The 24,360-nt window shown below is 45.3% G+C and overlaps 1 protein-coding gene across 9 annotated transcripts in view; it reads right to left on the reverse strand.

Moving 5' to 3' along the window:
- ERI3 (ERI1 exoribonuclease family member 3) overlaps positions 1–24,360 on the reverse strand; it is a 139,040-nt gene that overhangs the window by 108,752 nt on the left and 5,928 nt on the right. For 6 of the 9 annotated variants that reach the window (XM_040977722.1, XM_040977721.1, XM_040977724.1 and 3 more), the window contains one exon: positions 13,078–13,355. The exons of 1 other annotated variant lie outside the window; for it this stretch is intronic. In XM_040977722.1, the coding sequence (XP_040833656.1) occupies positions 13,078–13,332 (255 nt within the window). In that variant the 5' untranslated portion in view covers positions 13,333–13,355. The remainder of the gene's footprint in view (positions 1–13,077; positions 13,356–24,360) is intronic. 2 more of the 9 variants (XM_040977719.1, XM_040977725.1) reach the window with 1 other exon arrangement.

Consider the following 24,360-nt stretch of genomic DNA (forward strand, 5'->3'; position numbering starts at 1 on the left):
ATTGACCAAAATCTGAATTAAAATTAAAATTAAAAAAAAAAGAACCAATAAATGAAGGGGACCAAAAGCATCAGAAGCTACCTCCTCCCTCAGAGGCATGTCCTCCTGAGTCCACCTCCCTGTGAACAGGACTGGTAGCCTCTACCCCGGTATTTCTACATACACCTGCCCCCTTATATATAAGCAGATACAAAATAGCCTCTGGGAAGCTGACACTTCAGGATAACAAACAACCATATTATTTCTTTGTAGCTACCTAGATACATATACTTGTAAAACAATTAATTTAAACTAATCTCAAGTTGTATGCAAAACAGACTGTGTGCCAGCGTGGTGGCACAGCACACTAATCCTCTAACCTGTGGCTTCAGCATTCCACATAGGCATCAATGTGTACCCTTGCAATTCCCTTCTAATCCAACTCCCTTCTTATGGCGTGGGAATACAGAAGGATAACTCAAGTCCTTGGGTCCCTTATACACATGGGAATTCGGGAAGCAGTTCCTGGATCCCAGTTTCCAATCAGCCCAACCCTGGTCATTGCAGCCATTTGGGGAGTGAATCAGTGGATGGAAGACCTCTCTCTCTTCCTTTCTGTAGTATCTGCCTTTCAAATAAAAATAATCTAAAAAAAAAAAAAAAAAAAAAACCTTCCTTCTTGAGGCAACAGCATCAAAAGGCCACACAGCAATGGAGGAGTGTCAAGGCCAACTTTGCCTTCGAGTGTAGGACTACCTTTCTGGGGAGGACCCTAGCTTAGGCCACTATGCTGACAGAGGGCCTGGAGGCTCTGTCTGTGCTCCCTGGAGAAACAGGGCCTGCCTCCCAGCCACCTGCTGCACCTCAATGCTTACTATGAGGCCAGGGGTCAGAACAACACTATTCTACCAATTGTAGCCCACACATAAAGCCATTACATGCCAGGCACTGCTCACACTGGCAATATATTAATTCATTTTATTCTCCCATCAGTCCATTAAGATTGGCTTTGCTGTGCCAATAAAGCAACTGAGGCATAAAGAGTACAAGTAATTTGCCCCAAGTCACAGTGCTAGTAGGCAATGGACTCCATGCTCTTAACCACCTGGTCTCCCATCGGAACAGCCTTCACTTTAGCAACCCTCACTCCAGAGGCTCAGGGTCCACAGTCTGGGAATTGGGCACAGGCGGCCAAAGCTTCTTCAGTTCATGATCAAATAAGGTGGAGAAAAGTAATATCATTTGCTCAGGTTTACAAGATGAATCAGAGGCTTGGTTATATAGAAACCATTTTTCTAATCAATCCAAATACTACCCAAAACTAGTGAGAAGTCTTTATGGGAAAGGTATCCAGCCCTAATACTGCAAGAGCTTTCTGAAGGACTGAATAGTGTCCTAGGCACTCTGAGGACAGCTGATGTCCTGGCCTTGTCAGGACTCCCCAAGGGAACAAACACTGCTGTGTGCTATGACAAGATCACTGCTTGCCAGCCACCTGACGGAGATGTGCCAGTGTGCTCTGTGAAGTTTCACCATGTGGAAGGAGGTAACAGGTGAACAAGGTAGGACTAAGCCCATTCAGAGAACTTGGCTGGGAGCCTAGAGCAGCTGGTCAACTGGCTGGGCTTCAGGAGGCCATATCAGCAATCCCCTTCCAAGGTCCCAGGGACTACTGATCTCAGAAGACTGTATCTCAATGGAACAGTCTGCATATTCCTGTCCTCTGTCCATTCCTGACACCCAGAAGCCAACACAGGGAAACATTGATGCTGGTACAACAGCAGGTTTAAAGAGCCCAATGAGCAAGCAAGCAACATCCTCCCCTCAATTCATGTCTCTCTCCTTGGCTCATGAGGCCACCTCTGCAGGCCGTAGGAATTACTCTCCTATTGCACCTCCTATTGCACGGTGGAGAAAGCTGAGGGGTTTAACGGTTCTCAAACTGTGGTAGCACGCCACCTCCAGAAACTTACTAGAAATGCAGATGCCTGACCTCTACCCCAGACTTCCTAAATCAGAAGCCTCATGGGCTGATTGCTTTGTTAAAGCAATCTCTGGGTGATTCGGATGCTCCCTAAAGTTGAAGTCCACATTAGAGCATCATTTCTCAGACTTTTCTGTTTAGCTCTGAAGCAGGACCTGATAGCCTACATTTAGAACAGGCTCCCACGTGATACAGATGCTACTGGTTCTCAGATCACACTTTCAGTAGCACAGGTGACATCTAGAACATCTATGTGACTAACTCCAGAGGTATGGACCACACAGGATTCACAGCTTAAGGCCCTTTCAGAGTAAACCAACCCTAGTGGGCCTACTTTCAAGGCTCTCAGGCAAGCCCTTCATGGAGTCTAGCCATCCCTGGCTCTTGCCATCAGAAATTCATTCTCCTTGCCACCAAGAAAACTGTCCTGTCACATAACAAACTTCACAGAGCACATTGTCAGGTAACTAGCAAGCAGTGGTCTGGTCTCAGTGATGCCTCCTCCCTTAGGGAATCCAGCCAAGACACAAGTATCCAGAAGGTATCTTCCTTCTGTGCACATGAGACAGAAAGGAAGGCTGGATACCTTGTCTAGAAAGACCTCCCCCCTGCAGGCACAAACCAAGAGCTTATCTAGACTCCGATTACATCCAGTCCCAAGAAAGGTCTAACACTGGACACAAACCGGGAACAGGATCACAGAAATCCACATGTATCCTGGGCACCAACTTTGCACTGCTTGCTAATATCAACAATCACCACCCCTGTGAACGTTCTTTCAGGCTAACCCCCAACACAGGGCCTCTCAGCATGTTATATCTTTCCATTGAAAGCAAATATCATCAAACAGCAAGTCTCTTCATTTGTTGGTCCCTACCTCGCTCATCCCCAACAAGCTACCACAGCCTTATGAGTTCTGGACTTTAAAATGCTGGGGGTGCTTAAAAAACTCACCTGTGAACACAGCATTTTCTAGCCATGGCAACCCCGAATCATGACAATCACGACACTTGGTTCCATCATATTTTTGGAGATCAAGATTCCAAGTGTTCTAGTCAGTTACCCTTGGTACATAACCATCATTATCTACCTTCTCTAGACCAATGGCCAAACAGAGCACCAAGCAGGTCTAGAGAGCAATTATCTACATTACCACCGAGGAGCTCATGCATACAGTTCATGGCACAGAACATCAACTCAAAGCACCCCACTTACAACAACTAGAGAGTCTTCACCAAATCTCTTAGTACCACTGACTCCCACTGTCCAGAGTTAGGGGCTACATAAGAATACAATCTCAAATCTGTTTCCCAGAACAAACAAGGGCCAATGCTCATGTCTTTTCAGCCGACCGACACAAGCATCCCATCCCACCACCAGCTAGCAATCAGAGATGAGATGTATCTTAATCAGTTTCTCTAGACTCATTTTTAACCCTTTAGAAATCTTCCTCTCCATTTCTATAAATTCTGCCATTAACATCTATTTCCATTTCTCCTCTTTCACTCCACAATACCTTCAAACTTCCGTCTCTGGCTCACAAACTTGACTTCAGCTGCAGAGTGGGTTCTTCCCATTCCTTTAGTTTGCAACATAGGCTTCTACAAATGCCCTCATTCAGCTCTCAGCTCAGATCTTGGCAGAAACCTTCCCAGGACTGGACACCAACAGAAGCACAGTCATTTATGCCATAGGCCTGTTGTGCTGCCCACAGACCTTCAAGCTCTCCCCATGACCAACCAAACACAAGAACTAGGACCTGAACAGTAGCTCATTGCAAGGTATCTCTACTCCACATCAAAGATTTCCCAGAAAGGCTTCTCCTTTCTGATTCTCCCAGCACCTACCAGGGCTTTGGATACCCTAGGTGCAAATCCCTCTCTGTCCATCCTAGCCTGCTCACTCTTGTGCTGCAGACTGCCAACCTGGGCATGGGCTAGGAAGGACATATGGAACCACTCTGGCCGCAGGCACTTAGACTATGGTTCCATTTTCATACCCACAGCTCAAAATTCATCACATAAAAGTAAAGCTGCAGGGGCTTTTTAGATATTGTGAACACCCACGATAAGAGGATAAAAAATAATCATCCCAATGGCATCTTAATCAAAATGATGCAGGATCTTTCTCCCCAACAAGACATAGAGATGAAGAGCTCCCTGATAGCAGTTTCCTCATGTCACACATCCAGGATCAGTCTACAAAAGGAATGCAACCAAGAGATGGGGGGAAGGAAAGGCAAGGCAGAGTGGGGGCAGGGAGAAGGGGAGCCTTGCGCTTACCCTAACTACTCCTCTACAGTTCTCACCTGACTCCCAACAGACTTTCTGCCTCCTTTCTGCGGCTGTGCACCTGAGCTGCTCAGGGTTACCCTCCACTCAATTTTCTGTTGTCACCAGGGCCTTCTGCCTCATTGTGAATCCTTCTACATTTCACTCAGTGTTGGTCAACCAGAGGTTTCTCTGTTTGCAGAGTCCAAACCTTTCTGATCCACTGAAAGATGGTTCTAACATCCAAAACCCAACACCCAGAAGCGTGTGGGCAGAGAGGAGCTGATGTCTGTCAGCTTCTGCCTCTCTCTGAAGACCTGGCAGTCCCAACGGCCCCCTTCAGGGTCTGCTGAGATATCAGATTAGCCTGCGCATCAACGGTTCATAGCCTAACTCACATATTTCCACTCTGACCTTTATCCTTTTGTGTTTGCACTTTATTGGTATGAATTCTCTCAAGGCCCTTCTAGCCTCCACATTCTCACATTTACGTCCCAGTCAGCCCACCTAGTTTGAATTAAACACCATATAACTAACCACAAAAGATCCTACCAACAGCTGTGAAGTAGTTGCCAGTATTTATCCTTCTCCCTCTCCCTCATGTTCAACACTCCCACAAACAAGCCTGCAATCAGGATCAGATTTTCCCCTCCATAGGCCAACTCACTCAGGTGTATTCTATGAGCCCCTCTTGTATTCCCCCTTTAATGGTTCTGAGAGGTCTCAAGGTGGGCTGGGCTTCCCAGGTGTTTTAAATTGCTTATTAACAGGAAACATTTGCCTCCCATTCCCCACACTGTGAGCAGGACCCACCACTCCCCTAATGGGAGGCAGTCAGCGTTCTGCTTATCCATGGTCACAGGAGTATGTCCACCCTCCTCAACTGTGAGCGCCTTGAGGGCAGGAACCATTTCTTGTACATCTTCCCTCCAGCAGCTAGCCCTGAGCCTCAAGTGAAGATTCAATGAGCTTGAGAGGGTAAGGAACTTGGGAGAGGGGGAGGGAGAGTCCAGCACCAACTAAATTGTATCAAAAAACAATAATTAAAAAAAAAGCAATGATGCAAAGGAGTAGAAATACAAAGTGGCCAAGGTGTGAGAATGCTTGTACCCTGCCCTTAATTGTTTTTTTCCATTAAAAGAACCAATTTCTTAAACAAAAAAATCCAGTGAGCTAAAGAGGCCATTTCTCTACCACTAAGGTGCATACGATGAGAACTTCCACATTCCTTTGCTGAATTAGTTGGTTTTGTCTTGCCCGACAAAAATTGTCAAAGACTGTTCGGTGTCACTGTTGCTGTACAGTCCCTGAGGTTAGTTATCAATGGTCTGGCCTGCAGAACTCTTCCCCAACACCACACAGCCCAGTGCACAACAGAATCTGCATTCCAGAAGCTGTCTCAGCCCACAGGAGGTCACTGGGACAATAAAAGGCTAGGGAGGTGTGGCCAGATTTGCACTAAATTACGTGGTGATTTCGTTACCAGTAACCCAGTGTTCCCTAAGGAAAGTTCCTGGCCCCAACCCCACAACTCCATAGCCTAACTACACATCATGGCAGCTCAAAGGTATAAACCCGGGGGAAGGGAGAGGAGCAAACTGAATAGAGCAAATAAACCCACTTTGATCAGGCTCTGCAGTGCCAAACACACAAGGCACTACCATCATGCGTTACGCATCCATTGCCTGAGATGTATATTTTGCTTCCACATTGCTATGTCTGCTCCAAATAAAGAAGGGCTCTTCAGCTCCATGCAAAGTTACAATAACTACAAGAGCTGGACACAGCAGATATTTGTTCTCATGCAGGGAAGGCCTGAGACAAGCCATAGCAAGCTTGTCGGAGGAGGGCAGGGGGCCTGGCCTGCTGAGGGACCACCAGGAAACAGCAGCCTGGGGAGGAGGACAACTTAGGAGGGGGAGGGGCAAACACATCATTTATGGAGGCCTGGAAAAAAAAGACAAAAGGGCCTAGCAGGCCACTCCATTCTCACCACCATCAGTGGCCACCAATGAAGGAATGCATTTATAGTGACCCTGGAAAAACAGATACGTTACAGCAGAGATATAACTAAAAAGAAAGGCAATAATTGGTCTGATAGGCAAGGGAAAAATTATTCCAGGAGTCGGGAGCCTGTGCAAGAACACTTACAGCTCACAGAGTCGTCATAACTCAGTCCCCTCAAGCATTTTGTGCTCTGCTTATGGTGTTAACTTTAATGTCTTAACATATAACACCATCCACACTAACACAAAATACTACACACGCCAGATGAGGCTGAGTTATAGTTGCTGTGGGAAGCATAACTTTGAATTTCCTGATTTTGGTGCATTTAATCTCAACCATAATGTTACATTAACGTCGGTTTTGCATTTCATTTCCCAGTTTAAAAGTATAGCATCAGTGTCTTCCCGTTTGTACAGAAAAAAAGAAAGTACAGGCTGACGAGGGCCACAGTGCTTCCCCCAGACCCCTCCCACTGGGGAAGCCGCAACCAGGACACTCTAAGGGAGGGGAGGGAATTGCCACTTTGTCCACTTGGGAGACCACAGCAGCCAAACATGGAGCAAACATGGAGCAAAAAGCAACGGAGTGAGGGGTGTGTCCCTGCCCTTCAGCCCTGACCAAGGAGAAGGAAGGAAATCAATATAGTTTGGTTTGTAGGGATTTTAAACCAATTTCCTGTAAAGTTTTCCAAAATATTTCTCACCCAGAAGACTAACAATATGCCAGCTCTCGATCACATGAAAATTTTTCGAATGCTTCTCTTTTGTATCATCGCTTCTCCTGTCTCACTATCAACCCTCCCCAAGCCCTACCTGCCAAAAATAATCCAGCATCTGGGCGATGTCCTAAAAGAGAAACCCTTTTACTCATAGTTTTAACGCAAAATGCAGATGGAGTCTCTCCAAGGTTTCTGTAAAAAGAAAAAGAAGAGGGAAAAAAGCCCCTGTGGACAAAGACCAAACACTAGAAAACCTCAACCCCAAAGGTCATTTCTCTCCAAAGTTCCAGGCCCTTGAATACAGATGAGAAGGGAAGCAGTACCCAGGGTTGCCACGAAGCACAAGGACTATCTGGAGCCTGAGAGAAGGCCAGAGGGAACTTGGGGAGGGAGGGCAAGCAGCAGCCAGGCTGGCAGCTCCCCGCAGGGAGAGAGGCTCCTGCCTTCCTCACACCCAGACAGCAAGGTTACCTCCTCCCACCCACATGCTGTGGCCTTACGTCATTTGCTTCACTTACAGTTGCTTTGGTCTCTTCTGAACACTAAGGTGGTGGGGAAACTTGCCCCAAGGTTAAAGATGCGCAATTAAAGATCCCACCAAAGCTTTCAGACTGCTCCTCGGGCCTCAGGGTCACATCCACTCCTAAACAGAGCAGTGTGAGACAAAAGGAGCCAAGATCCTCCTAAACCAGACAAAAATCAACATCTGTATCAGGAAACAATTCCTAAAACAAGAAAGGGACCTCATTCCTGAAACTCAGGCCATCTAAAGTATTTAAAATAATCTAACATTTAAGTGAAAAAAATGTTTTCAAATAAAAAACAGTCTCATAATCCAACCAATACCTATTATGTTAATCTAAATCGAAACATGTAAAATAAAATGACCGTAAAACCAGAACACGGAACCCTATTACTGGCAAAGCAACCACTCTAGTTTCACCTAGCTGCACAAAATACAAAATTAAATAGCAAAAATAATGACAAATGGAAAATACTAGTTGTTTTACAACACTTATAACCAACACTGCTAACCAAGTACAGTGGAGTTTGCACCTGTTAGTTCTTCAGGATGGCATTCTCTTAGAACAGCCTCAATAAGCTGACTTGGAAACTTTTGAAAACCAGGGACACAGATCCCCACCAAGGACTATCAGTACAGGCACCAAGGGCTATATCACAATTGCCAAGGAGACCACGGGGAATTGGACTGTCCTTGTAGGTCAAGAATTCTGAGGTCATCCATTTCCTTTTGGATCTCCCACATGGGATAGAAGATGCCCAGATCCTTCCTCACAGGATCTAATGTCATCAGAACAATAGCCAGGAGCCCTGAGTGGACCTCAGAAACAGAACAGTATACTCCCTTCAGGACTCAGGAGGGGAGCTTTCTCTGGTCCTTACTTAGCTCCAACTTTGGATTCCCACCCTCTCTTGCAATGACCATCAGGGTCGCTCCAGAGCCCCACCCCTGAAAAAAAATTAGATTAGATAGACAGAGACTAACAAGGAAAGCTTAGAACTAGACAGGAAACGGTCAGCTTGGACTCACATATACCTTACTAGGTAGGACACAAAGATTAGTTACTCCTCACTAAGGTATTGAAGATTTCTCTGCACATCCCTCCTAAAACTGTTCTGCACTTCAACTGTTGACATATGCCTTGTTAGAGTTATAAGCCAGTTTGAACCATCCTAAAATTCGCCAAGTTCAGTAAAAATTATGCTTCAATACTATAAGCTGCTAAATATAAAAATGAAAATACACACGAGACAGCTGAATAGTACCCTGTAGCCATTTTAAGGTGTATAGCACCCGGTTCTGTGTATAAACTAAAATTGAAATGTCAATGAAGTAGTCACAGGATGAGGTTAAGAACTTGCGTTTTCTAACATATTGGGCACTCGATACCATGTCAATTAACTCACAGTGTTGTAAATTGTTGCTGATGTTATGTTGTGGCTTTTCATTGGCTGGGATATTCTGCCAGCTCTGCTTTCAGACCACAGATGGTCTCCCAAGAAATTGTTGAATTTATCTGGACAATAAGATGCTGGACTCTATGCATGGTACATGCTTGCAATGAAGGAATCATGACTGGATTTGAACTGTACTACTGCAACAATGTGGAGGAATCCACCATGGGGGGAGGAGTTGGGGGAATCCCAGAGCCTATGAAACTGTGTCATAAAATGAAATTACAAAAAAAAAAAAAGAGAGAGAGAGAGAAAGAAAAAAAGAAAAAAGAAAACCAGGGACAGATTAATGTAGTCCACGTCAAACCTCCAAATGAGACCTGGTCCAAAACTCGTTTCTGCCTCCCACATGCCTGAGTGAAAGGCATACTAAGAACCAAGAGTGTACTGTGAAGGAGCCTTGGGGAGTGAAAGACATGGGAGCTACTCAGGAGAGGAGCTGGGATGGTTCTCTTGATGCAGATCTTACACATTAAGAATCTCTTTGGGGAGTGAGATTCTGGTGCAGCGATTGCAGCCTGCAAAATCAATGCGCCTGTGCAAGTCCTTGCTGCTCTGTTTGCTATCCAGCTCCCTACCAATGTGCCCAGGAAAACAGCAGAAGACGGCCCAGAACTCAGGCCACTGCAACCCAGTGAGTAGAGTTTCAGATTCCTTGCTTTGGCCTGGACCAGTCCAGGCTGTTGTAACATTTGGGAAGTAAATCAGTAGATGGAAGATATTTCTGTCTCTCTGCATTGCTCTGCTTTCCAAAAGAAAGAAATGTTAAAAAAAAAAAAAAAAAAAGTCACCCATCAAGTCGATCTGAGAGAGAGTTCTAACTTAGGCATCATATTCTAGTCCTTTTACTCTCATTCTCATCCTAAATCTCAGCTTTTCCAGTCTCCATTTAAATTCATCTCTGTTTGTCTTACTAAAGCAAAAATCAAGTTATCATACTCGTTGGAACTACTCACCACATGATGAATTTATTTAGCCTGGACAAGAAATCAATCACTAAAACTATATTCAATTTCTTTTCTTTATTACTAAGCCTATGCCTGTGCCTCTAATGATTTCGTTCCTCTCCTCCCTAGCTTTTCCACTTTCTCCACTCCCTTTGTTGGCCAGATCTCACCAGCATAGAGGCTCTGCTGAGACTCTGACCCAAAATGACCTCACAGCAAGGATGCTGTCCTACCTGGAACTGACAACTTCTCCAACCCACCTTCTAAGCTTTCTCTGAATCCTATCAGCCTCCCACTACCTGGAAACATGAAAGAAGACCAGATTTAAAAAAGAGAGAGACGGAGATTTAAAGTTGCTGCTAAAAAAAGTCTCAAGCTGCCCAGCCCTTTCCTACAGTGATCCAGTGGTAGCCCAACATAGCTGTCTGGCCCCAAACTCAGCTCCTCACCTGTTGTTCACAGCACTGCGGAGGCTTAATGAAGTCAAGATGTATTACATTTATCACTTGCCCTTGATCCACTCAAATCTATCACTATGTCACAGCAGGAAGTTAGATTGATCTGACAGGATTTGCTCGTCTTCACACACCCATGTACATTATTACTCAGTACCCCACGCGCTTCTAGCTGTTTGCTGATTGATTATCTGACGATCAGGTCAAGTATCTTCTCTGGAATCGCAGTAAACTAACGGGTCTATAATTTCCAAGATCATTCGTATCCCCCTTTTACAGATAAGCAAGACAGCAATGCTTCTTCCTGAGCTCTCTAAAGCAACAGCTAATGCGTTGCTAATAATGAACCAGGGCAGCCAATTCCTTAAGTGCCCTTGGAATCACATCATCGGGGTTCATTGATTCCAGAGACAATCTTTAATCAGGCCCAGATCCTGGTATACCACATGAAGCCCTACCTTGGCCTGGGCCTAGAAGGCCTAGGTGCCTGAGTCTGGAAAGAAAGCCAGTAATACAAGTGTTTTAAATCTATACTGCTTTATGTCTTTAGCACTGTGGTTGGCAGACAGATGGATGGATGGACAGACAGACAAAGCAAAAATAAAAAGAACAATATCCTTGAAAGAAAAAGTAACAACAGCACATCAAATTGAGACAGGAGTCAGTTTCACCTTCAGGAACATTGACAATATCCTCTGCAGACAAGACACCAAAGCTGTATAATTATGTATCCTTATAATCTAATTGCAAAGGTATGAAATGCACATACACACAAGCAAGTACCAAGTGACAATGAGGGTTCAGAAAAGGATGGATCATACGCAACAGAGATCTGTAGGATTTTACTTTCACGCCTCAGTAGGGCTTCCTCAGTAACAGAAATTTTCATTCATAAGAGAATTAATATGGCATATTAGCATATAGATCCCTGATTTCCAACCTAGAAAAATCCACATAATCCAAATTCTCAACACCCACCATGCCAGAAAAATTCTAAAAGTTGGAGAAAGCAGAGACAACCCTACAGCACATACCAGAGCAAAAAGCAGAAAACATTAAGAATAGTTTCAGCTGGAGCTACTGCAATAGCATAGCAAGGTTAATCATATGGGTGCTGCCTTCAGAAAGCCTGACTCCAATTATTTAGAGGCATATAGCTCTTCTAACAGAGAAGAGTTAAAAAAAAAAAAAAAGAAAGAAAGAAAGAAATAGGGCCCAGCATGGTAGCCTAGTGGCTAAAGGCCTTGCCTTGCACATGCCAAGATTCCATATGGGAACCAATTTGTGTCCCAGCAGCTCCATTTCCCATCCAGCTCCCTGTTTGTGGCCTGGGAAAATAGCCAAGGACGACTCAAAGCCTTGGGAAGCCTGCACCCAAGTGGAAGACCCAGAAGAAGCTCCTGGCTCATGGCTTTTGATCAGCTCAGCCCTGGTCGGTGCAGTCACTTGGGGAGTGAATCAGTGGACAAAAGATCTTCCTTTCTGTCTTTCCTTCTCTCCCTAAATCTGACTTTCCAATAAAAATAAATAAATATCTTAAAAAGAAATAAAAAGAAAAGGATTATGGAATCAGCTGCCCTTACTGGTATTTGCCCTTACTGGAAAAACCGAGAGAAATGGGCCTGGTTTTCTTGGAATGGACTTCATTCCTTCTGATCTCCCAAGGACCCAAAGCTGAAGTCCTTTCTTTCCCTCCTTGCTTACCAATGAAAGCTGTTCCCAAAGCCAACAAGGCTATGCATCTCAATGAAGTAACCCTGCAGGGGGGAACTATAATCCTAGAGCTAGACAAAGCCAAGGACCCTATACCATAATAACTGACACATCAGTCCCACAATTATCCCCTTGAAGCAAACACCAAGCACTTCAGATCATAGCACAGGTGCCCTCGCCCACCATACTCCCCACCCCCGTTACAAATGCATGCTTCCAGGTAGCATTACTTTACATGGTAAAAGGACTTTGAGTACATTTGGTGACTAAGCAAAGAACTTTTCAAGAGGCCAACAACATACTTGTTTAAGTTATGTAATGCTACATAACAAATCATGCCAAAACAGATATAACCACTCGTTTTCTCTCACAGTTCCCATGATTTGGGAATTTAGGAGGGATGTAACTACCCGTCTGGTCCAGGGTCTCTCCTGAGGCTCAAGTCAGATGCAATGGGGGACTGCAGTCATCTGATGGCTTGACTGGGGCTGGTAGATTCAATTCCAAGATAGCTCTTTCATGTGACTGGCACGTGGGTACCAGCTTTTGGCAAAGGGCCTCCATTCCTATGTACATGTGCCTTTCTTCGGGCCTACCAAGGCAGACTCCAATGGTCTTTGTAACTTAGCCACATGCTTCTCTTCCATGATGGATTTCTGTGTATACTGACTCACTGTCAGAGGTACACAAATATTGCTGAGGATCAATGGAGGTCATCTTGCAGGCTAGCTACCAAACTACTTCTTAAAAGAATGCAAAGCAGTAGCAGGAGGGAAGGTAAAGATGAAAGGATGGAAGACAAGGAAATATTTCCATTGAGAATGTGCTCAGCCCTCCCTGGAAACTTCCGGGGTCCACGTCATCCTAGCATGCCTGAAGCAGGTCCTGCTACAGAGGCAGAGACTCCAGGCGAGTCACAACAAGCCAGAATGCTACAAGAAGGCTCCTCGTGGGCCCAGGAAGCAAGACTGTCCCCCCTCCCTCCTTGCCCTCCCCACCTTTTCTGAAGCAACGATGCATCAGTTACCTGAGGATGAATCTGTGGCTTGTCGCACGTAGCCTCAAAATCCAGCACTAAAAAGTAGTGATACCTCTGGGGAGGGAACGACACCATTGCTGCCATGGATGCGCCAAAGCCGTGGGCCGCCAGCTTCCTGGTGGATATGGAGCAGAACTCCGGAACACCACAGGGAGAAAATAAGTGGGAGCCCAGCACCTTCCTTGCTCTTGAAAGCAAATACGAAGAAAATCGAGCTGCTCCAGTCTGCAAAGGTGCTAGCATTGAACATCCAGAAGCATCTAAAACTTAGGGGAGGAAAGTTAAGGGAAAAAACAAAAACAAAAACAAAAAACAGAGAGCCTGGGTTACTCCCCCTCCCACTGTACCCACTGTGGCACTGTTCAAATCAGTCTTCAGGAACATCCACGCAACATGAGGCTCTCCCATGTTCTAAATCACAGCCTCTGTTACAGAGTTCAAGACCTTCATACCAGCACCTGCAGCATTATTACAGCTCTGAGTCTCCCAGATCATTCTCCAAACACCATGCAACACTGGCCTTCGGCTGTAAATGGAACTCTGAAGTTCAAAGGAAAGGAAAGCGAGAAAGTCCACGGGCCCTTGTCAGGTGGCAACACTTAACAGTAAAGCTAAGGGCTCCTAAATAACAAGAGGTGACCCATTTGCACAAGCAGTCCTGAGCGCTAAGTAGACTCAGATAAGCAGTGGAAAATGTCCAAGGTTCTTGCCTCAACTCCATTATTAGCCACTTGTCCCTGGCTTCCCTGCCCACACCCCTACATCTCAGCATTCCCTCCTCCCTTCTCCCAATGGGAAAGCAATTCCAATCACAGGGGAATTAGCTCAGGGTATTTTGGTGACTTCCCAACCCCCACACTAGTAAGTGGCACCCGGGGGACTGAGCAAAGCCTGGTGAGCACAGCTGGCCACAGCCTTAGGCCTTGCTGTTTGCTGCTTCTGACTCCCTCTCTTATGGAGGCCCTGACTGACGGCAGGACTTTTTAAATAGGGAACGAAAAAGAGAAAACCCAGATGTGGCAGTAATGGGAGCATTGCTAAAAGTCTAGTAAAGTTTTCTGAGTGAACATGTGCAAAAAAAAAAAAAAATTAAATTACTTTTCCTTTAAGTTTTTCCTTTAAGTTTGTGGAATGTCTGCTTCTCAGAGGGCTAACTAAATATAAAAATCAAAGCCCAAGTTTTACTCACAAATAATTCAAACTCCCTAAAAAGGAGGGGAAAAAAAGAACAAAGCAGGGACTTTGTGTCTTTCTCCCTTTTATACTCAATATTCAAATTTCCCACAACTTTAATCCTCAAACAAGAAAGCTCACTGCTCAACAGAGAACAGCCATAGCTTCTAGTATCAGAAGCCTCATTCCAACAGAGCCAGGGCTTGCCTCCGAAGGGCGGCCAGCCGACACCTGGCTGCTCCCACCCAGCGCAGAGGGGAGAGCACCTGGTACAGTCTAAAACAGCCTCAAAGGAAGGAGCCCATCATCTGCACGCAACAGAGGACACCCAGTGTCATTTCTCTTGCCAGCTCTCTCCTAAGTCACAGGATGAGCTGCATGTATGTGTTGGCAGGCAGTCTAGGCTATGTGTTAATGTCCTCAAGCCTTCTAGGGAGAGTTCATCAGGATCCACTGTAGCTAAGGTGAGACGGTGTGTTAGGTTCTTCATGCACAAGCTGGGCAATTGTTATCATGTTATAGGGTGCAGCCAGTGACAGCCAGCACCCACTGACAGTGAGCAAATTGAATATGGCTGTGTCCCCACCCTCTGTCCTGAAGGTAGGTCCTAACAGCAATGGAATGCTAATTCCATCCTCAGCAACTCCCCACCACCACTTAGGTATTCACTCCTGCCCATTTGTGACTCATCTATCATCTGATAGGGGACAGTACTGCATTGTTGTGTAACTACGCCCCTCACAATCCCCTTTAAAAGGCCCATGAAGCAGGGGCTCACTCTCTTTCTGGTCAGGAGCTTCCATTGCTCTGGCACCTTGACTCTTGGCTGACCCAGGACAGGTAATCCGCTGAACATGGTTCCTGTGTACTGCTTAGAAGGGACAATGGATATAGCAATGTTATTTCTGAGTTGTGTACTATCAGGAGTTCCAGGAGAGGTGAGGCCTAGCAGTGATAGAATGTGGACAGAAAAGCCAGGGAAAGATGAATGTCTGCAGCTTTGTAAGTGTGCCCAGGTTACTCGTTGCATGTCTCTTACAATGACTGATACTGTTGGGGAAGCTGGGACATAGGTCTTCAGCTTAACGGATAGAGCTAAGGGTAATGGCCATTTGTTCCTCTTGGGGTTATGTTTGGTGGATTATGACTGGTTGGATTGCCATATGGACTTGTGATTTGCTATTTCTAGTATGCTCTATTATCACCAAGCCTGGTTAATAAAGGCTCCTCAATAAACCTTAGACATGTCTGGTGTGATCTCGCTCGCACCCCATAACAATCACGGCTTCAAAAATGTAGCCAATATTCCTCAGGCTAGGTAGACAAAGGCAGGCTTGAGCAGACTATGCAACTTCTTCAGAGGGTAGCACCAATCTCCTTTTGAAGGCCAGAATCCCAGAGAACTACATCAAGCACTCCTGCCTGAAGGCCTGCTAAGATAGGAGACATCCATCTGCTCAGGTCATTCTTTTACTTTTAAGATTTATTCTCTTTTTATTTGAAAGGCACAGGTAAAGAGAGGAGACAGAGATCTTCCATCAACTGATTCAGTCCCCCAGATGACAACAGATTGTTCCCCACCCCTCCATAGAAGGCTGTCATTTGGACTTTTCAAAGTCTCAACTTTTCCAAATGTGTATAGAGTATACACATTCTTTTTTTAAAAGATTTATTTTATTTTTATCACAAACTCAGATATACAGAGAGGAGGAGAGACAGAGAGGAAGATCTTCCATCCAATGATTCACTCCTCAAGTGACTGCAAGGGCCAACGCTATGCTGATCTGAAGCCAGGAGCCTCTTCTGGCTCTCCCGCACGACTGCAGAATCCCAAAGTCTTGGGCCGTCCTTGACTGCTTTTCCAGGCCACAAGCAGGGAGCTGGATGGGAAGCGGGGATTCTGTATTGCCATTCAGACTTTGACAAAACTATTGACAATTTAAGTGTCATCATTAAGGAAGGCTTCCAGGTTTGAATTCTGGCTTTGCCACTTAATTAACCACAGTACCTCGAGCAAGCTCTGCTGTTTCCCACTTATAAAATAATAATGATAATAGTAACTACGCCTTAAGTGAGAATGAAATGGGACAATGCATTTAAAACAGTGAGATTAGTGTCTAATATCTAAAGGCTCAGTAAACACTAACTCAGCATTATCACTACTGCTATCCCATCGGGCTATGCCCACCTACCCTTGCCTGAACCCCCAGGCTGTGGATTTCTGATATGGGATAGACACATAAATCTAGATGTAAATGCTGAGTATAAAATATGCAAGGGAACATGGAAGTGTTCATGGGGTTTGTGGCACAGCAATTCAGCTACTGCTTGGGATGCCTAAGTCCCACACTGGAGTGCCTGGGTTTGAGTCCCAGTTCTTACTCTGATTCCAGCTTCCCATCTAATGCACAAACTGGAAGGCAACAAGCAACGATTTAAGTACATGGGCCCCTACTTCCCACATGGGAGACCCCAGGTGACGTGCCTAGCTCCTGGCTTCCGGTTAGCCTAGCTCCAGCTGTTGCAGGCATTTGGGCAATGAACCAGCAGATGATCTCTGTGTTTGTCCCTGTCCCTCTACTGCTCTTTCAAATAACAACTTAAAAAAACTTTAAAAGTTCATGAAAACGGAGTGAGACAATAAGAAGCTTACTTTGATGCAAAAGTACTTTTAGGGCCCGGCGCTGTGGCCTAGCAGCTAAAGTCCTCACCTTGCACATACCAGAATCCCATAGGAGTGCTGGTTCTCACCCTGGCAGCTCCACTTCCCATCCAGCTCCCTGCTTGTGGCCTGGGAAAGCAGTCAAGTACGGCCCAAAGCCTTAGAACCCTGCACCTGTGTGGGAGACCTGGAGGAGGTTCCTGGCTCCTGGCTTTGGATCGGCACAGCACTGGCCATTGTGCTCACTTGGGGAGTGAATCATCGGACGGAAGATCTTCCCTTTCTGTCTCTCCTCCTCTTTGTATATCTGGCTTTGTAATAAAAATAAATAAATCTTTAAATAAAAGTACTTTTAAATCCATGCATGGTGTTTTCATGATACATATTTTCCATGAACTGAAGATCCCTCATTTGTATGGAATTCAAAAAACTTCCTGCATCAAAACAACCTTATTATTTAATTCCACTTTCTACACATCTTTTTAAGCACTTTCATATACACACATGTGTAAGTACGTTTTTTTGACCTTAGGAAGGACCAGGGAGCAGCAACATTCAACCAGTTGCCTTCCAAATATCACTCTCGATTAAAAGAACCAGAAACTCCTTGGAGAAATAGCCAACTCCAGGACTACGGCAGACAAAGCACTAGATGAACCTAGAACATCTCATGCCAGAAAGCAAGAAAATGTTCAAAAATGATTGCAACATAAGGCACAGAAGCCACCTTGCAGGCACACCCCCTGGCCAGGGAAATATTGAGAATTACAATGCACTGACGTAAGCAGGGAACGAAAAGCTCATAAAAACAAAAACAAAAGTAAAGCTTGATAAGGGGTATTTCTATGGTTTCAAGGTAACTCTCCACAAAATGCTTATTAATTACAACAGGGAGTAACTTTATAATGGAGATACTTGGCAGGCAAGACATTAATCAAGGGATCAAAAAGATCATCTCAATAATGGGATAAATCAAAATCATGCCCCATCTGAAGGGTTGCAATGAGAAGGATTCTGTGATATGCCTGCTGAAGAGGCATAACCTGAATCAAATCATGAGCAAATATCAGACCATCCCTAATTGAGGACGATCTACAAATTAACCAGCCTGTGATCTTCAAAAGTATCAAGGTTATGAAAGACAAAAAATGTTTACTCATGAAAGTCTGAAACAGACTAAGAAGACTTGATAACTAAAGACAACACATGATTCTAAGACGGATCATTCTGCTACAAAGAATATTCTGGGACAATTGACAAAACTTGAATGGGGTTTGAAGAGGAGATGGAGGTAACATATCAATGTTAATTTCCTGGTTTTGATGGCTTTATTATACTTAGATAGAAAAATGGCTTTCCCTATAGGAAATACATGCAAAGTATTCAGGGTGATAGGATATTAGATCAGCAACTTAACCCTTAAATGGTTCAAGGAGGAAAAAATTCTTTATACTCTCCTTGTAAGTTCTTTGTAAACTGTGGCTTTTCCAAACTTCTTAAAATTTCACTTTTAAAATTCAAGTGCAAAAAAGCTGAGCATTTGGCTTCCTGGTCAAGCTACCAGTTAGGACCTGCTCACGTGCACCTTAGGAGGCAGCAGGAGACAGCTCAGATGGCTGAGTTCCTACCGCTCATGGGCAAGGCCTGGATCGTGTTCCAGGTCCCCTGCTCTGGCCATGGAAGTATTTGGGGAATGAACCAGGCAAACTTTCTACCCCATCTAAACAAAACAAAAAAATTTAAGAAAAAAAAAAAGACAGAATGGTTGATATTATGGCACAGCAGATATAAGCCACAGCCAGCATCCCATGTGGGGTACCAGGATTCCATAAGGGCACTGCTAATGGCCTGGGAAAGCAACGGAGGATGGCCTAAGGGCTTAAGTCTCAAGCACTAGTGTAGAAGATCCAGAAGCAGCTCCAGGCTAAATGTCTCAGCCTGGCACAGCCCAGGTCACTGCAGCATGAGGGAACTGAACCAGTAAATGGAAGATCTCCCTCTCTCTTTCTCTGCTTCTCCATACCTGTCTCTGTAACTCTGCCTTTCAAATAAACAAAAATAATTTTTTAAAGATTTATTTCATCTATTTATTTATTCCTATTGGAAAGGCAGATATACAGAGAAGAGGAGAGACAGAGAGGAAGATCTTCCGTCCAATGATTCACTCCCCAAGTGGCAGCAACAGCCAATGCTGTGTCGATCCAAAGCCAGAAGCCAAGAACTTGTTCCAGGTCTCCTAAGCGGGTGCAAGGTCCCAAGGCTTTGGGCCGTCCTCGACTGTCTTTCCAGGCCACAAGCAGGGAGTTGGATGGGAAGTGGAGCTGCTGGGATGAGATCCAGCGCCCGCCCACATGGGATCCTGGTATGTGCAAGGTGAGGACTTTAGCTGCTAGGTCACAGCACCAGGCCCAGCAAAAATAATTTTTTTAAGGCGAAAGAAAACAGAACAGCTCTAAGTCGAGTCCCCAGGAGGCAGGCTGCATGCTCTCCTACAGCAAATGTCAGTCGCTCCTCAAGGCATACCGCAGAGTCTCTCTTCCCCAAGTTGATGCTCCATCAGAAGAGCCCCCACTAAGAACCCCCTCCCGGGGCTCTTGCCAGGAGACAGCCCTACCCCACACACAGTGGCGTCCCACTACACTCGACTTGGGGCTCCCCTTCTCACCTGAGGTTTTCATCCTTTAGTCATGGCTTTGCAAACTACAGGTCTAAAGCTTTCAACATCAACTGTGACTATGCTTATCGGGTTGAGGGACGGAACTCGAAGAAACAGTTTATGATTTTGAGTACTTCTACAAACTACATTTGAACAGAAACTGGGGTTTGCAAACATTTATTCTCGGATATCCTTTTCCTTCTAGCAAATTAAAGACAGTAAGCAGCCTATGGCAAGGGGAAAAAATAAATAAATGACTTCTCAAAATAAAGGGCCATCCCCTTAGTGGGGCCAGCGGAGAGGTGAATAGGGACTACCATGGGGCCAGGGCTGATTTGGATAAAGCAGGCCTGCACCACAGCCCCTGGAGGATGGTCTCCGCGCAGACTATTTACACAACAGACACCGATGGCTCCTCTGCAGCCATTACTGTCTATCAGGTAAATAACACATGTGCCAAAACACACATTTAATGAGGGAAATAATATGCCTTTATAAAAAGACTCAATCTGTATTTACCTGAGAGACCAAAGACGCACCAAATCACCAGATTAGTGGAACCGCAGAGGAGTCGTTCCGGTGTCTTGGGTAAATAGACATTTTATAGCCTCCATTACTGGCCGGGGGAAGGGAGGGGGGACAGCCTTTAATACGTAGACAGGCCAGGGGAGCTGAGGGTGGCAAGAGCATCCCACCATCAAACACATGGTCTACTCCCACTCTACCTCTCCAGCCACACTTGGCACCTCTGAGTTTATAAAAGGGCATTTTATAAAGCACAGTGTTTTCCTACATTTTCCAGGACCTTTTATAAGACCCCTTATATATGGATTCCAGACTTTCTCCCATAAGAATAAGCATATCTTTTAATTCTGTTTTCCCACACCATATCTACATTCAATCCATGCCAGTAAAAGCCACCTTGGAGGCGGGGGCACATTCTGGAGATGCCAAGGTACCTGAAGGTAGTTCTGAGTGCAGCTGACCAGAAGCACCTGACACCACTACCACCACGGCTTCCTCAGCTTCCAGACCTAGGACAGCTTCCTGTCCCAAACTGACCTGCAGTTTCCTAAGAGCCAGGCAACTGAGTCAGAATCAACAAGGAACAGTCACACTCTCTGGAATTCACTGGGTCACAAGCTTTCTTTTAGCTAAAAATAGCCTAAAAAACTATAAATAAACTGCACGCCTTCAAAAGCCATAATCTCCCTTCTAATGAATGCATCCTTACCGCCAGGCACTTCCTGTGAAAATAACAGATTGTCAAAGGTGAAAGAAAACCTGCAAGGCAGCCAGCCAGGGAAAATGAAGCCCAGAAAGACAAAAAGGCTGTCCAACGGCCACAGCGCAAGAAATAGAACCAAGCAGTCTCAACTTGAAGGCCAGGGTCTCCAAGCATTGCTCCAACACATGGAGCAGGCCTCACCACTCATCTCCCAAGCATCTCTGCGGACTCCCGGAGGCAGCCAGCAGTCTGAGGGTGCTATGCCGTCTTCTGAGGGCTAGAAGTCAGAGACAAAATAAAGCCTGATATGCCTGGAACCACGACTTGACCTTCTGATGCCCAAAAGTGGAAGGGGAAGCACGAACTCACCTCAACAAAGCACAATCTTCCCCTCTCTACAACCAGCCACAGCTGCTTCAGGTCCGAGGCAGCACTAGGCAGGACTTCCCCACAGCAGGAGCAGTGGCTAATCCTAAGCCACCTGCATAGCTCAAGTGACTGAAGGCCTTCAGGAATACTAACGACAGCAACATCATGGACTGGCTCTTGCCTTCAACTGACCCGCCTCAGCAGCTCATGTCAGTACATGAAGAGGCAGCTATCTGTAATGTGCCAACTGCTGGCTAAACCATCAGCCAGGCCCAGCAGCTTGGGCAATCTCTTTCCAGGGGCCAAAGCTGGAAAAGACTTCCTTGCAAAGTTTTGCAAGGCTGTAGCAATCCCACTGCATACAGAGAGGCCAAAGTCTTGTTCTCTAATACAAAACTAAGCTGGAGGCAGAGGAAGGAAAGACGCTGATACCATCATCCCTGTAAGCACCTCCAGCTCTCGCAGACAGCGTCTATGGAAGAGAGGTATCCAGAACTGCTCAAACACCTCCCATACCGCTGCTATCAGGATGGAAAACTGGTTGAGAGGTAAGAAGTCCACTTAATCTGGCTATTAAGACATTGGTACCAGGTAAATCTGGGTTCAAATCCTGTCACCTCTATACACTCACTGTCATAATACTTTTAATAACAGCTACATTTTTGAGGCTCAACCATGCAATGTGCACAAGTAGAGTGCACAATAGTATGTGCTCAATAAAACAGTTTGTGTTCTTAATACATGAAGAGGAGGAAAACATCATTTTCTAGAACGCGACTGCAAGCCAGTCCAGATCAGATTTCCATGTTCTCTCACTCTACCCTTCCAATTATCAGACAAAAGGGTTAACAGTGTTTCCATTTTGCACATGAGGAAATGAAGGCTCAGAGAGACCCAGTTGCTTGGGGCCCTGTTTGTTCTCCACTGTGCTCAAAGACCCTATTTCTTCACTTGTCTAATCCCTCAACCACCATCTGACTAATAATTCATACCAACTTCAGTTCTTGAGTTAAGGTGTAGCTTTTCTTTTTAAGATGTATTTATTTTTTATTGCAAAGTCAGATATACGAAAAGGACGAGAGAGAGAGGAAGATCTTCCATCTGACGATTCACTCCCCAAGTGACTTCAACGGCCGGTACTGCACTGATCCGAAGCCAGAAGCCAGGAACTTCTTCCAGGTCTCCCACATGGGTCCCAAGGTTTTGGGCTGTCCTTGACTGCTTTCCCAGGCCACAAGCAGGGAGCTGGATGGGAAGTGAGGCTGCCAGGATTAGAATTAGTGCCCATATGGGATCTTGGCGCGTTCAAAGTGAGGACTTTAGCCACTAGGCCACCGCACCGGGCCCTAAGGTATACCTCTAACTGAAAGTAACTCAACTTGAAGTGATCATCAAATCTGCCTAGATCACTCAAGTGTATATTATTTTATCATATTTAATACATACATTTCAAAGGAAAACAAAATACAGGCCTGAGAACAAAAGCAGAAACAGGAAGGGGTGCCTTGCATTAAAACAACTGTAGCACTTAGGAACTCAAAGCCTCCTGTCAGACAGTGCCAGGGGAGCAAACTTCCCCACCTCCCAGGGTGGAGAAACTGGCGAGTGGCAGGGTCAAGTCCAACTCTTGCTCAGGTCCCCAAATGTGATATTTTCTTGCACAAACCTGCACCCTGGTAAATTCTCCTTGCTCTGTTTAGACATGCACTTCCACTGTTCACCAGGCATTTACTGCCACTTCTTCAAAATCCAGCTCAGAGCGCTTTCATTTTAGTAGCTTTCTCTGATATTCCATAATAATAAAGTTAATTGCTTAGGTGTGATTTATTCCTGTTTCACAGCCTTCATCTCACTATATCAGAAGATGGCATCAGTTTTCTCCCACCACCGATAATGTTCAATGAGTTAGGGGAGGATGGAAGACAGCAGCGTGGGTGTCTATGTGCATTTTGTATGTTTAGCGGGGAAAAAAAGTGTATCTGACATCATGATCCTTTGGCTTTTTTTTTTTTAAACACATTTCAAAAATTCAAGCAGCATTAAGAGCATGAGATTAATTTTTTTAATGTAAATGGAGCATGAGATTTAAAAGCCTGAGAAACACTGAGCTGAATTCTAAGGACAAGGATCACCTTGTACTCACTTCTGTATTCCCAGCACCCAGCTCCGAGTCGGGCAGACAGTAAGTGTGAGTGAGGTTTACTGAAGGAATGACCATGCCCAAGGTTACGATGCCAAGTGCTCTGGAGTCAGATCGTGCTAGAATACAGCAAGACCCGGCACTGAACAAAGCTTCTTTTCTTTCTTTCTCTATCCTTCCTCCTAGGCCATGCCACTCTGTCCTCATCCATGAGAGAAAGAGAGATGTCGGAATACTATTAAAAGGATTAATTTAGGGACCGGTGTTTGGACTGTCACATCCAATCACTACCCACAGATCTACAGCTTCCCAAATCAGGCTCATGCAAAGAAGAATCAATTGCAAGGACACAGAGGGCCTGAACAGGCATACTAATGGCCTCCCGAGGTGCCAGCGGCCAGCTTTGACACTCCCATAAATTATCTGCCTTTTGATTTTACCTGTAGCTGTGGGGCACAAGGCACAATTTTGAACATATCAAAGCAATCCCTCCTAACCCAAGGCTCCCCAAGGAGTGTTCCCAAAGGAGGAAAAGCTAAAAACAATGACCCTAAGGGAATCTGCTTCCCAATAGGTCTGATCCTATCAGTCATCAATTAAAATCCAAAAGAACCAAAGGGGTTCGGCGGCTGAGTAAAGCCCAGCAGGACTGGACCAGGTATACACACACTGCAGTCTTTCACCCAAGGGAAGGCTAAACCACAGCAATAAACCAACACAGCTTCACGTGCAGGGGACTGTACTAGGCTTGGCAACCCCTCACAGCAACTGACAGAACCTCCCGGAGCCTAACTTTCCTCACATTGGTACAAGGATACAAATATCCATCACCTGATCCACTTCCCACAGTGCTGGTGAAAACAGTAAAAATAAAAAAATAAAATAAAATAAAAACATTCAGGGCCAGAGGCCCAGCAGCTAAAGTCCTTGCCTTGAATGCGCTGGGATCCCATATGGGTGCTGGTTCTAATCCCAGCAGCCCCGCTTCCCATCCAGCTCCCTGCTGTGGCCTGGGAAAGCAGTCAAGGACAGCCCAAAGCCTT

Source organism: Ochotona curzoniae, unplaced genomic scaffold, assembly GCF_017591425.1.
Source record: "Ochotona curzoniae isolate NIBS_2020 unplaced genomic scaffold, NIBS_Ocur_1.0 contig_2855, whole genome shotgun sequence".
Classification (NCBI taxonomy): Eukaryota; Metazoa; Chordata; class Mammalia; order Lagomorpha; family Ochotonidae; genus Ochotona; species Ochotona curzoniae.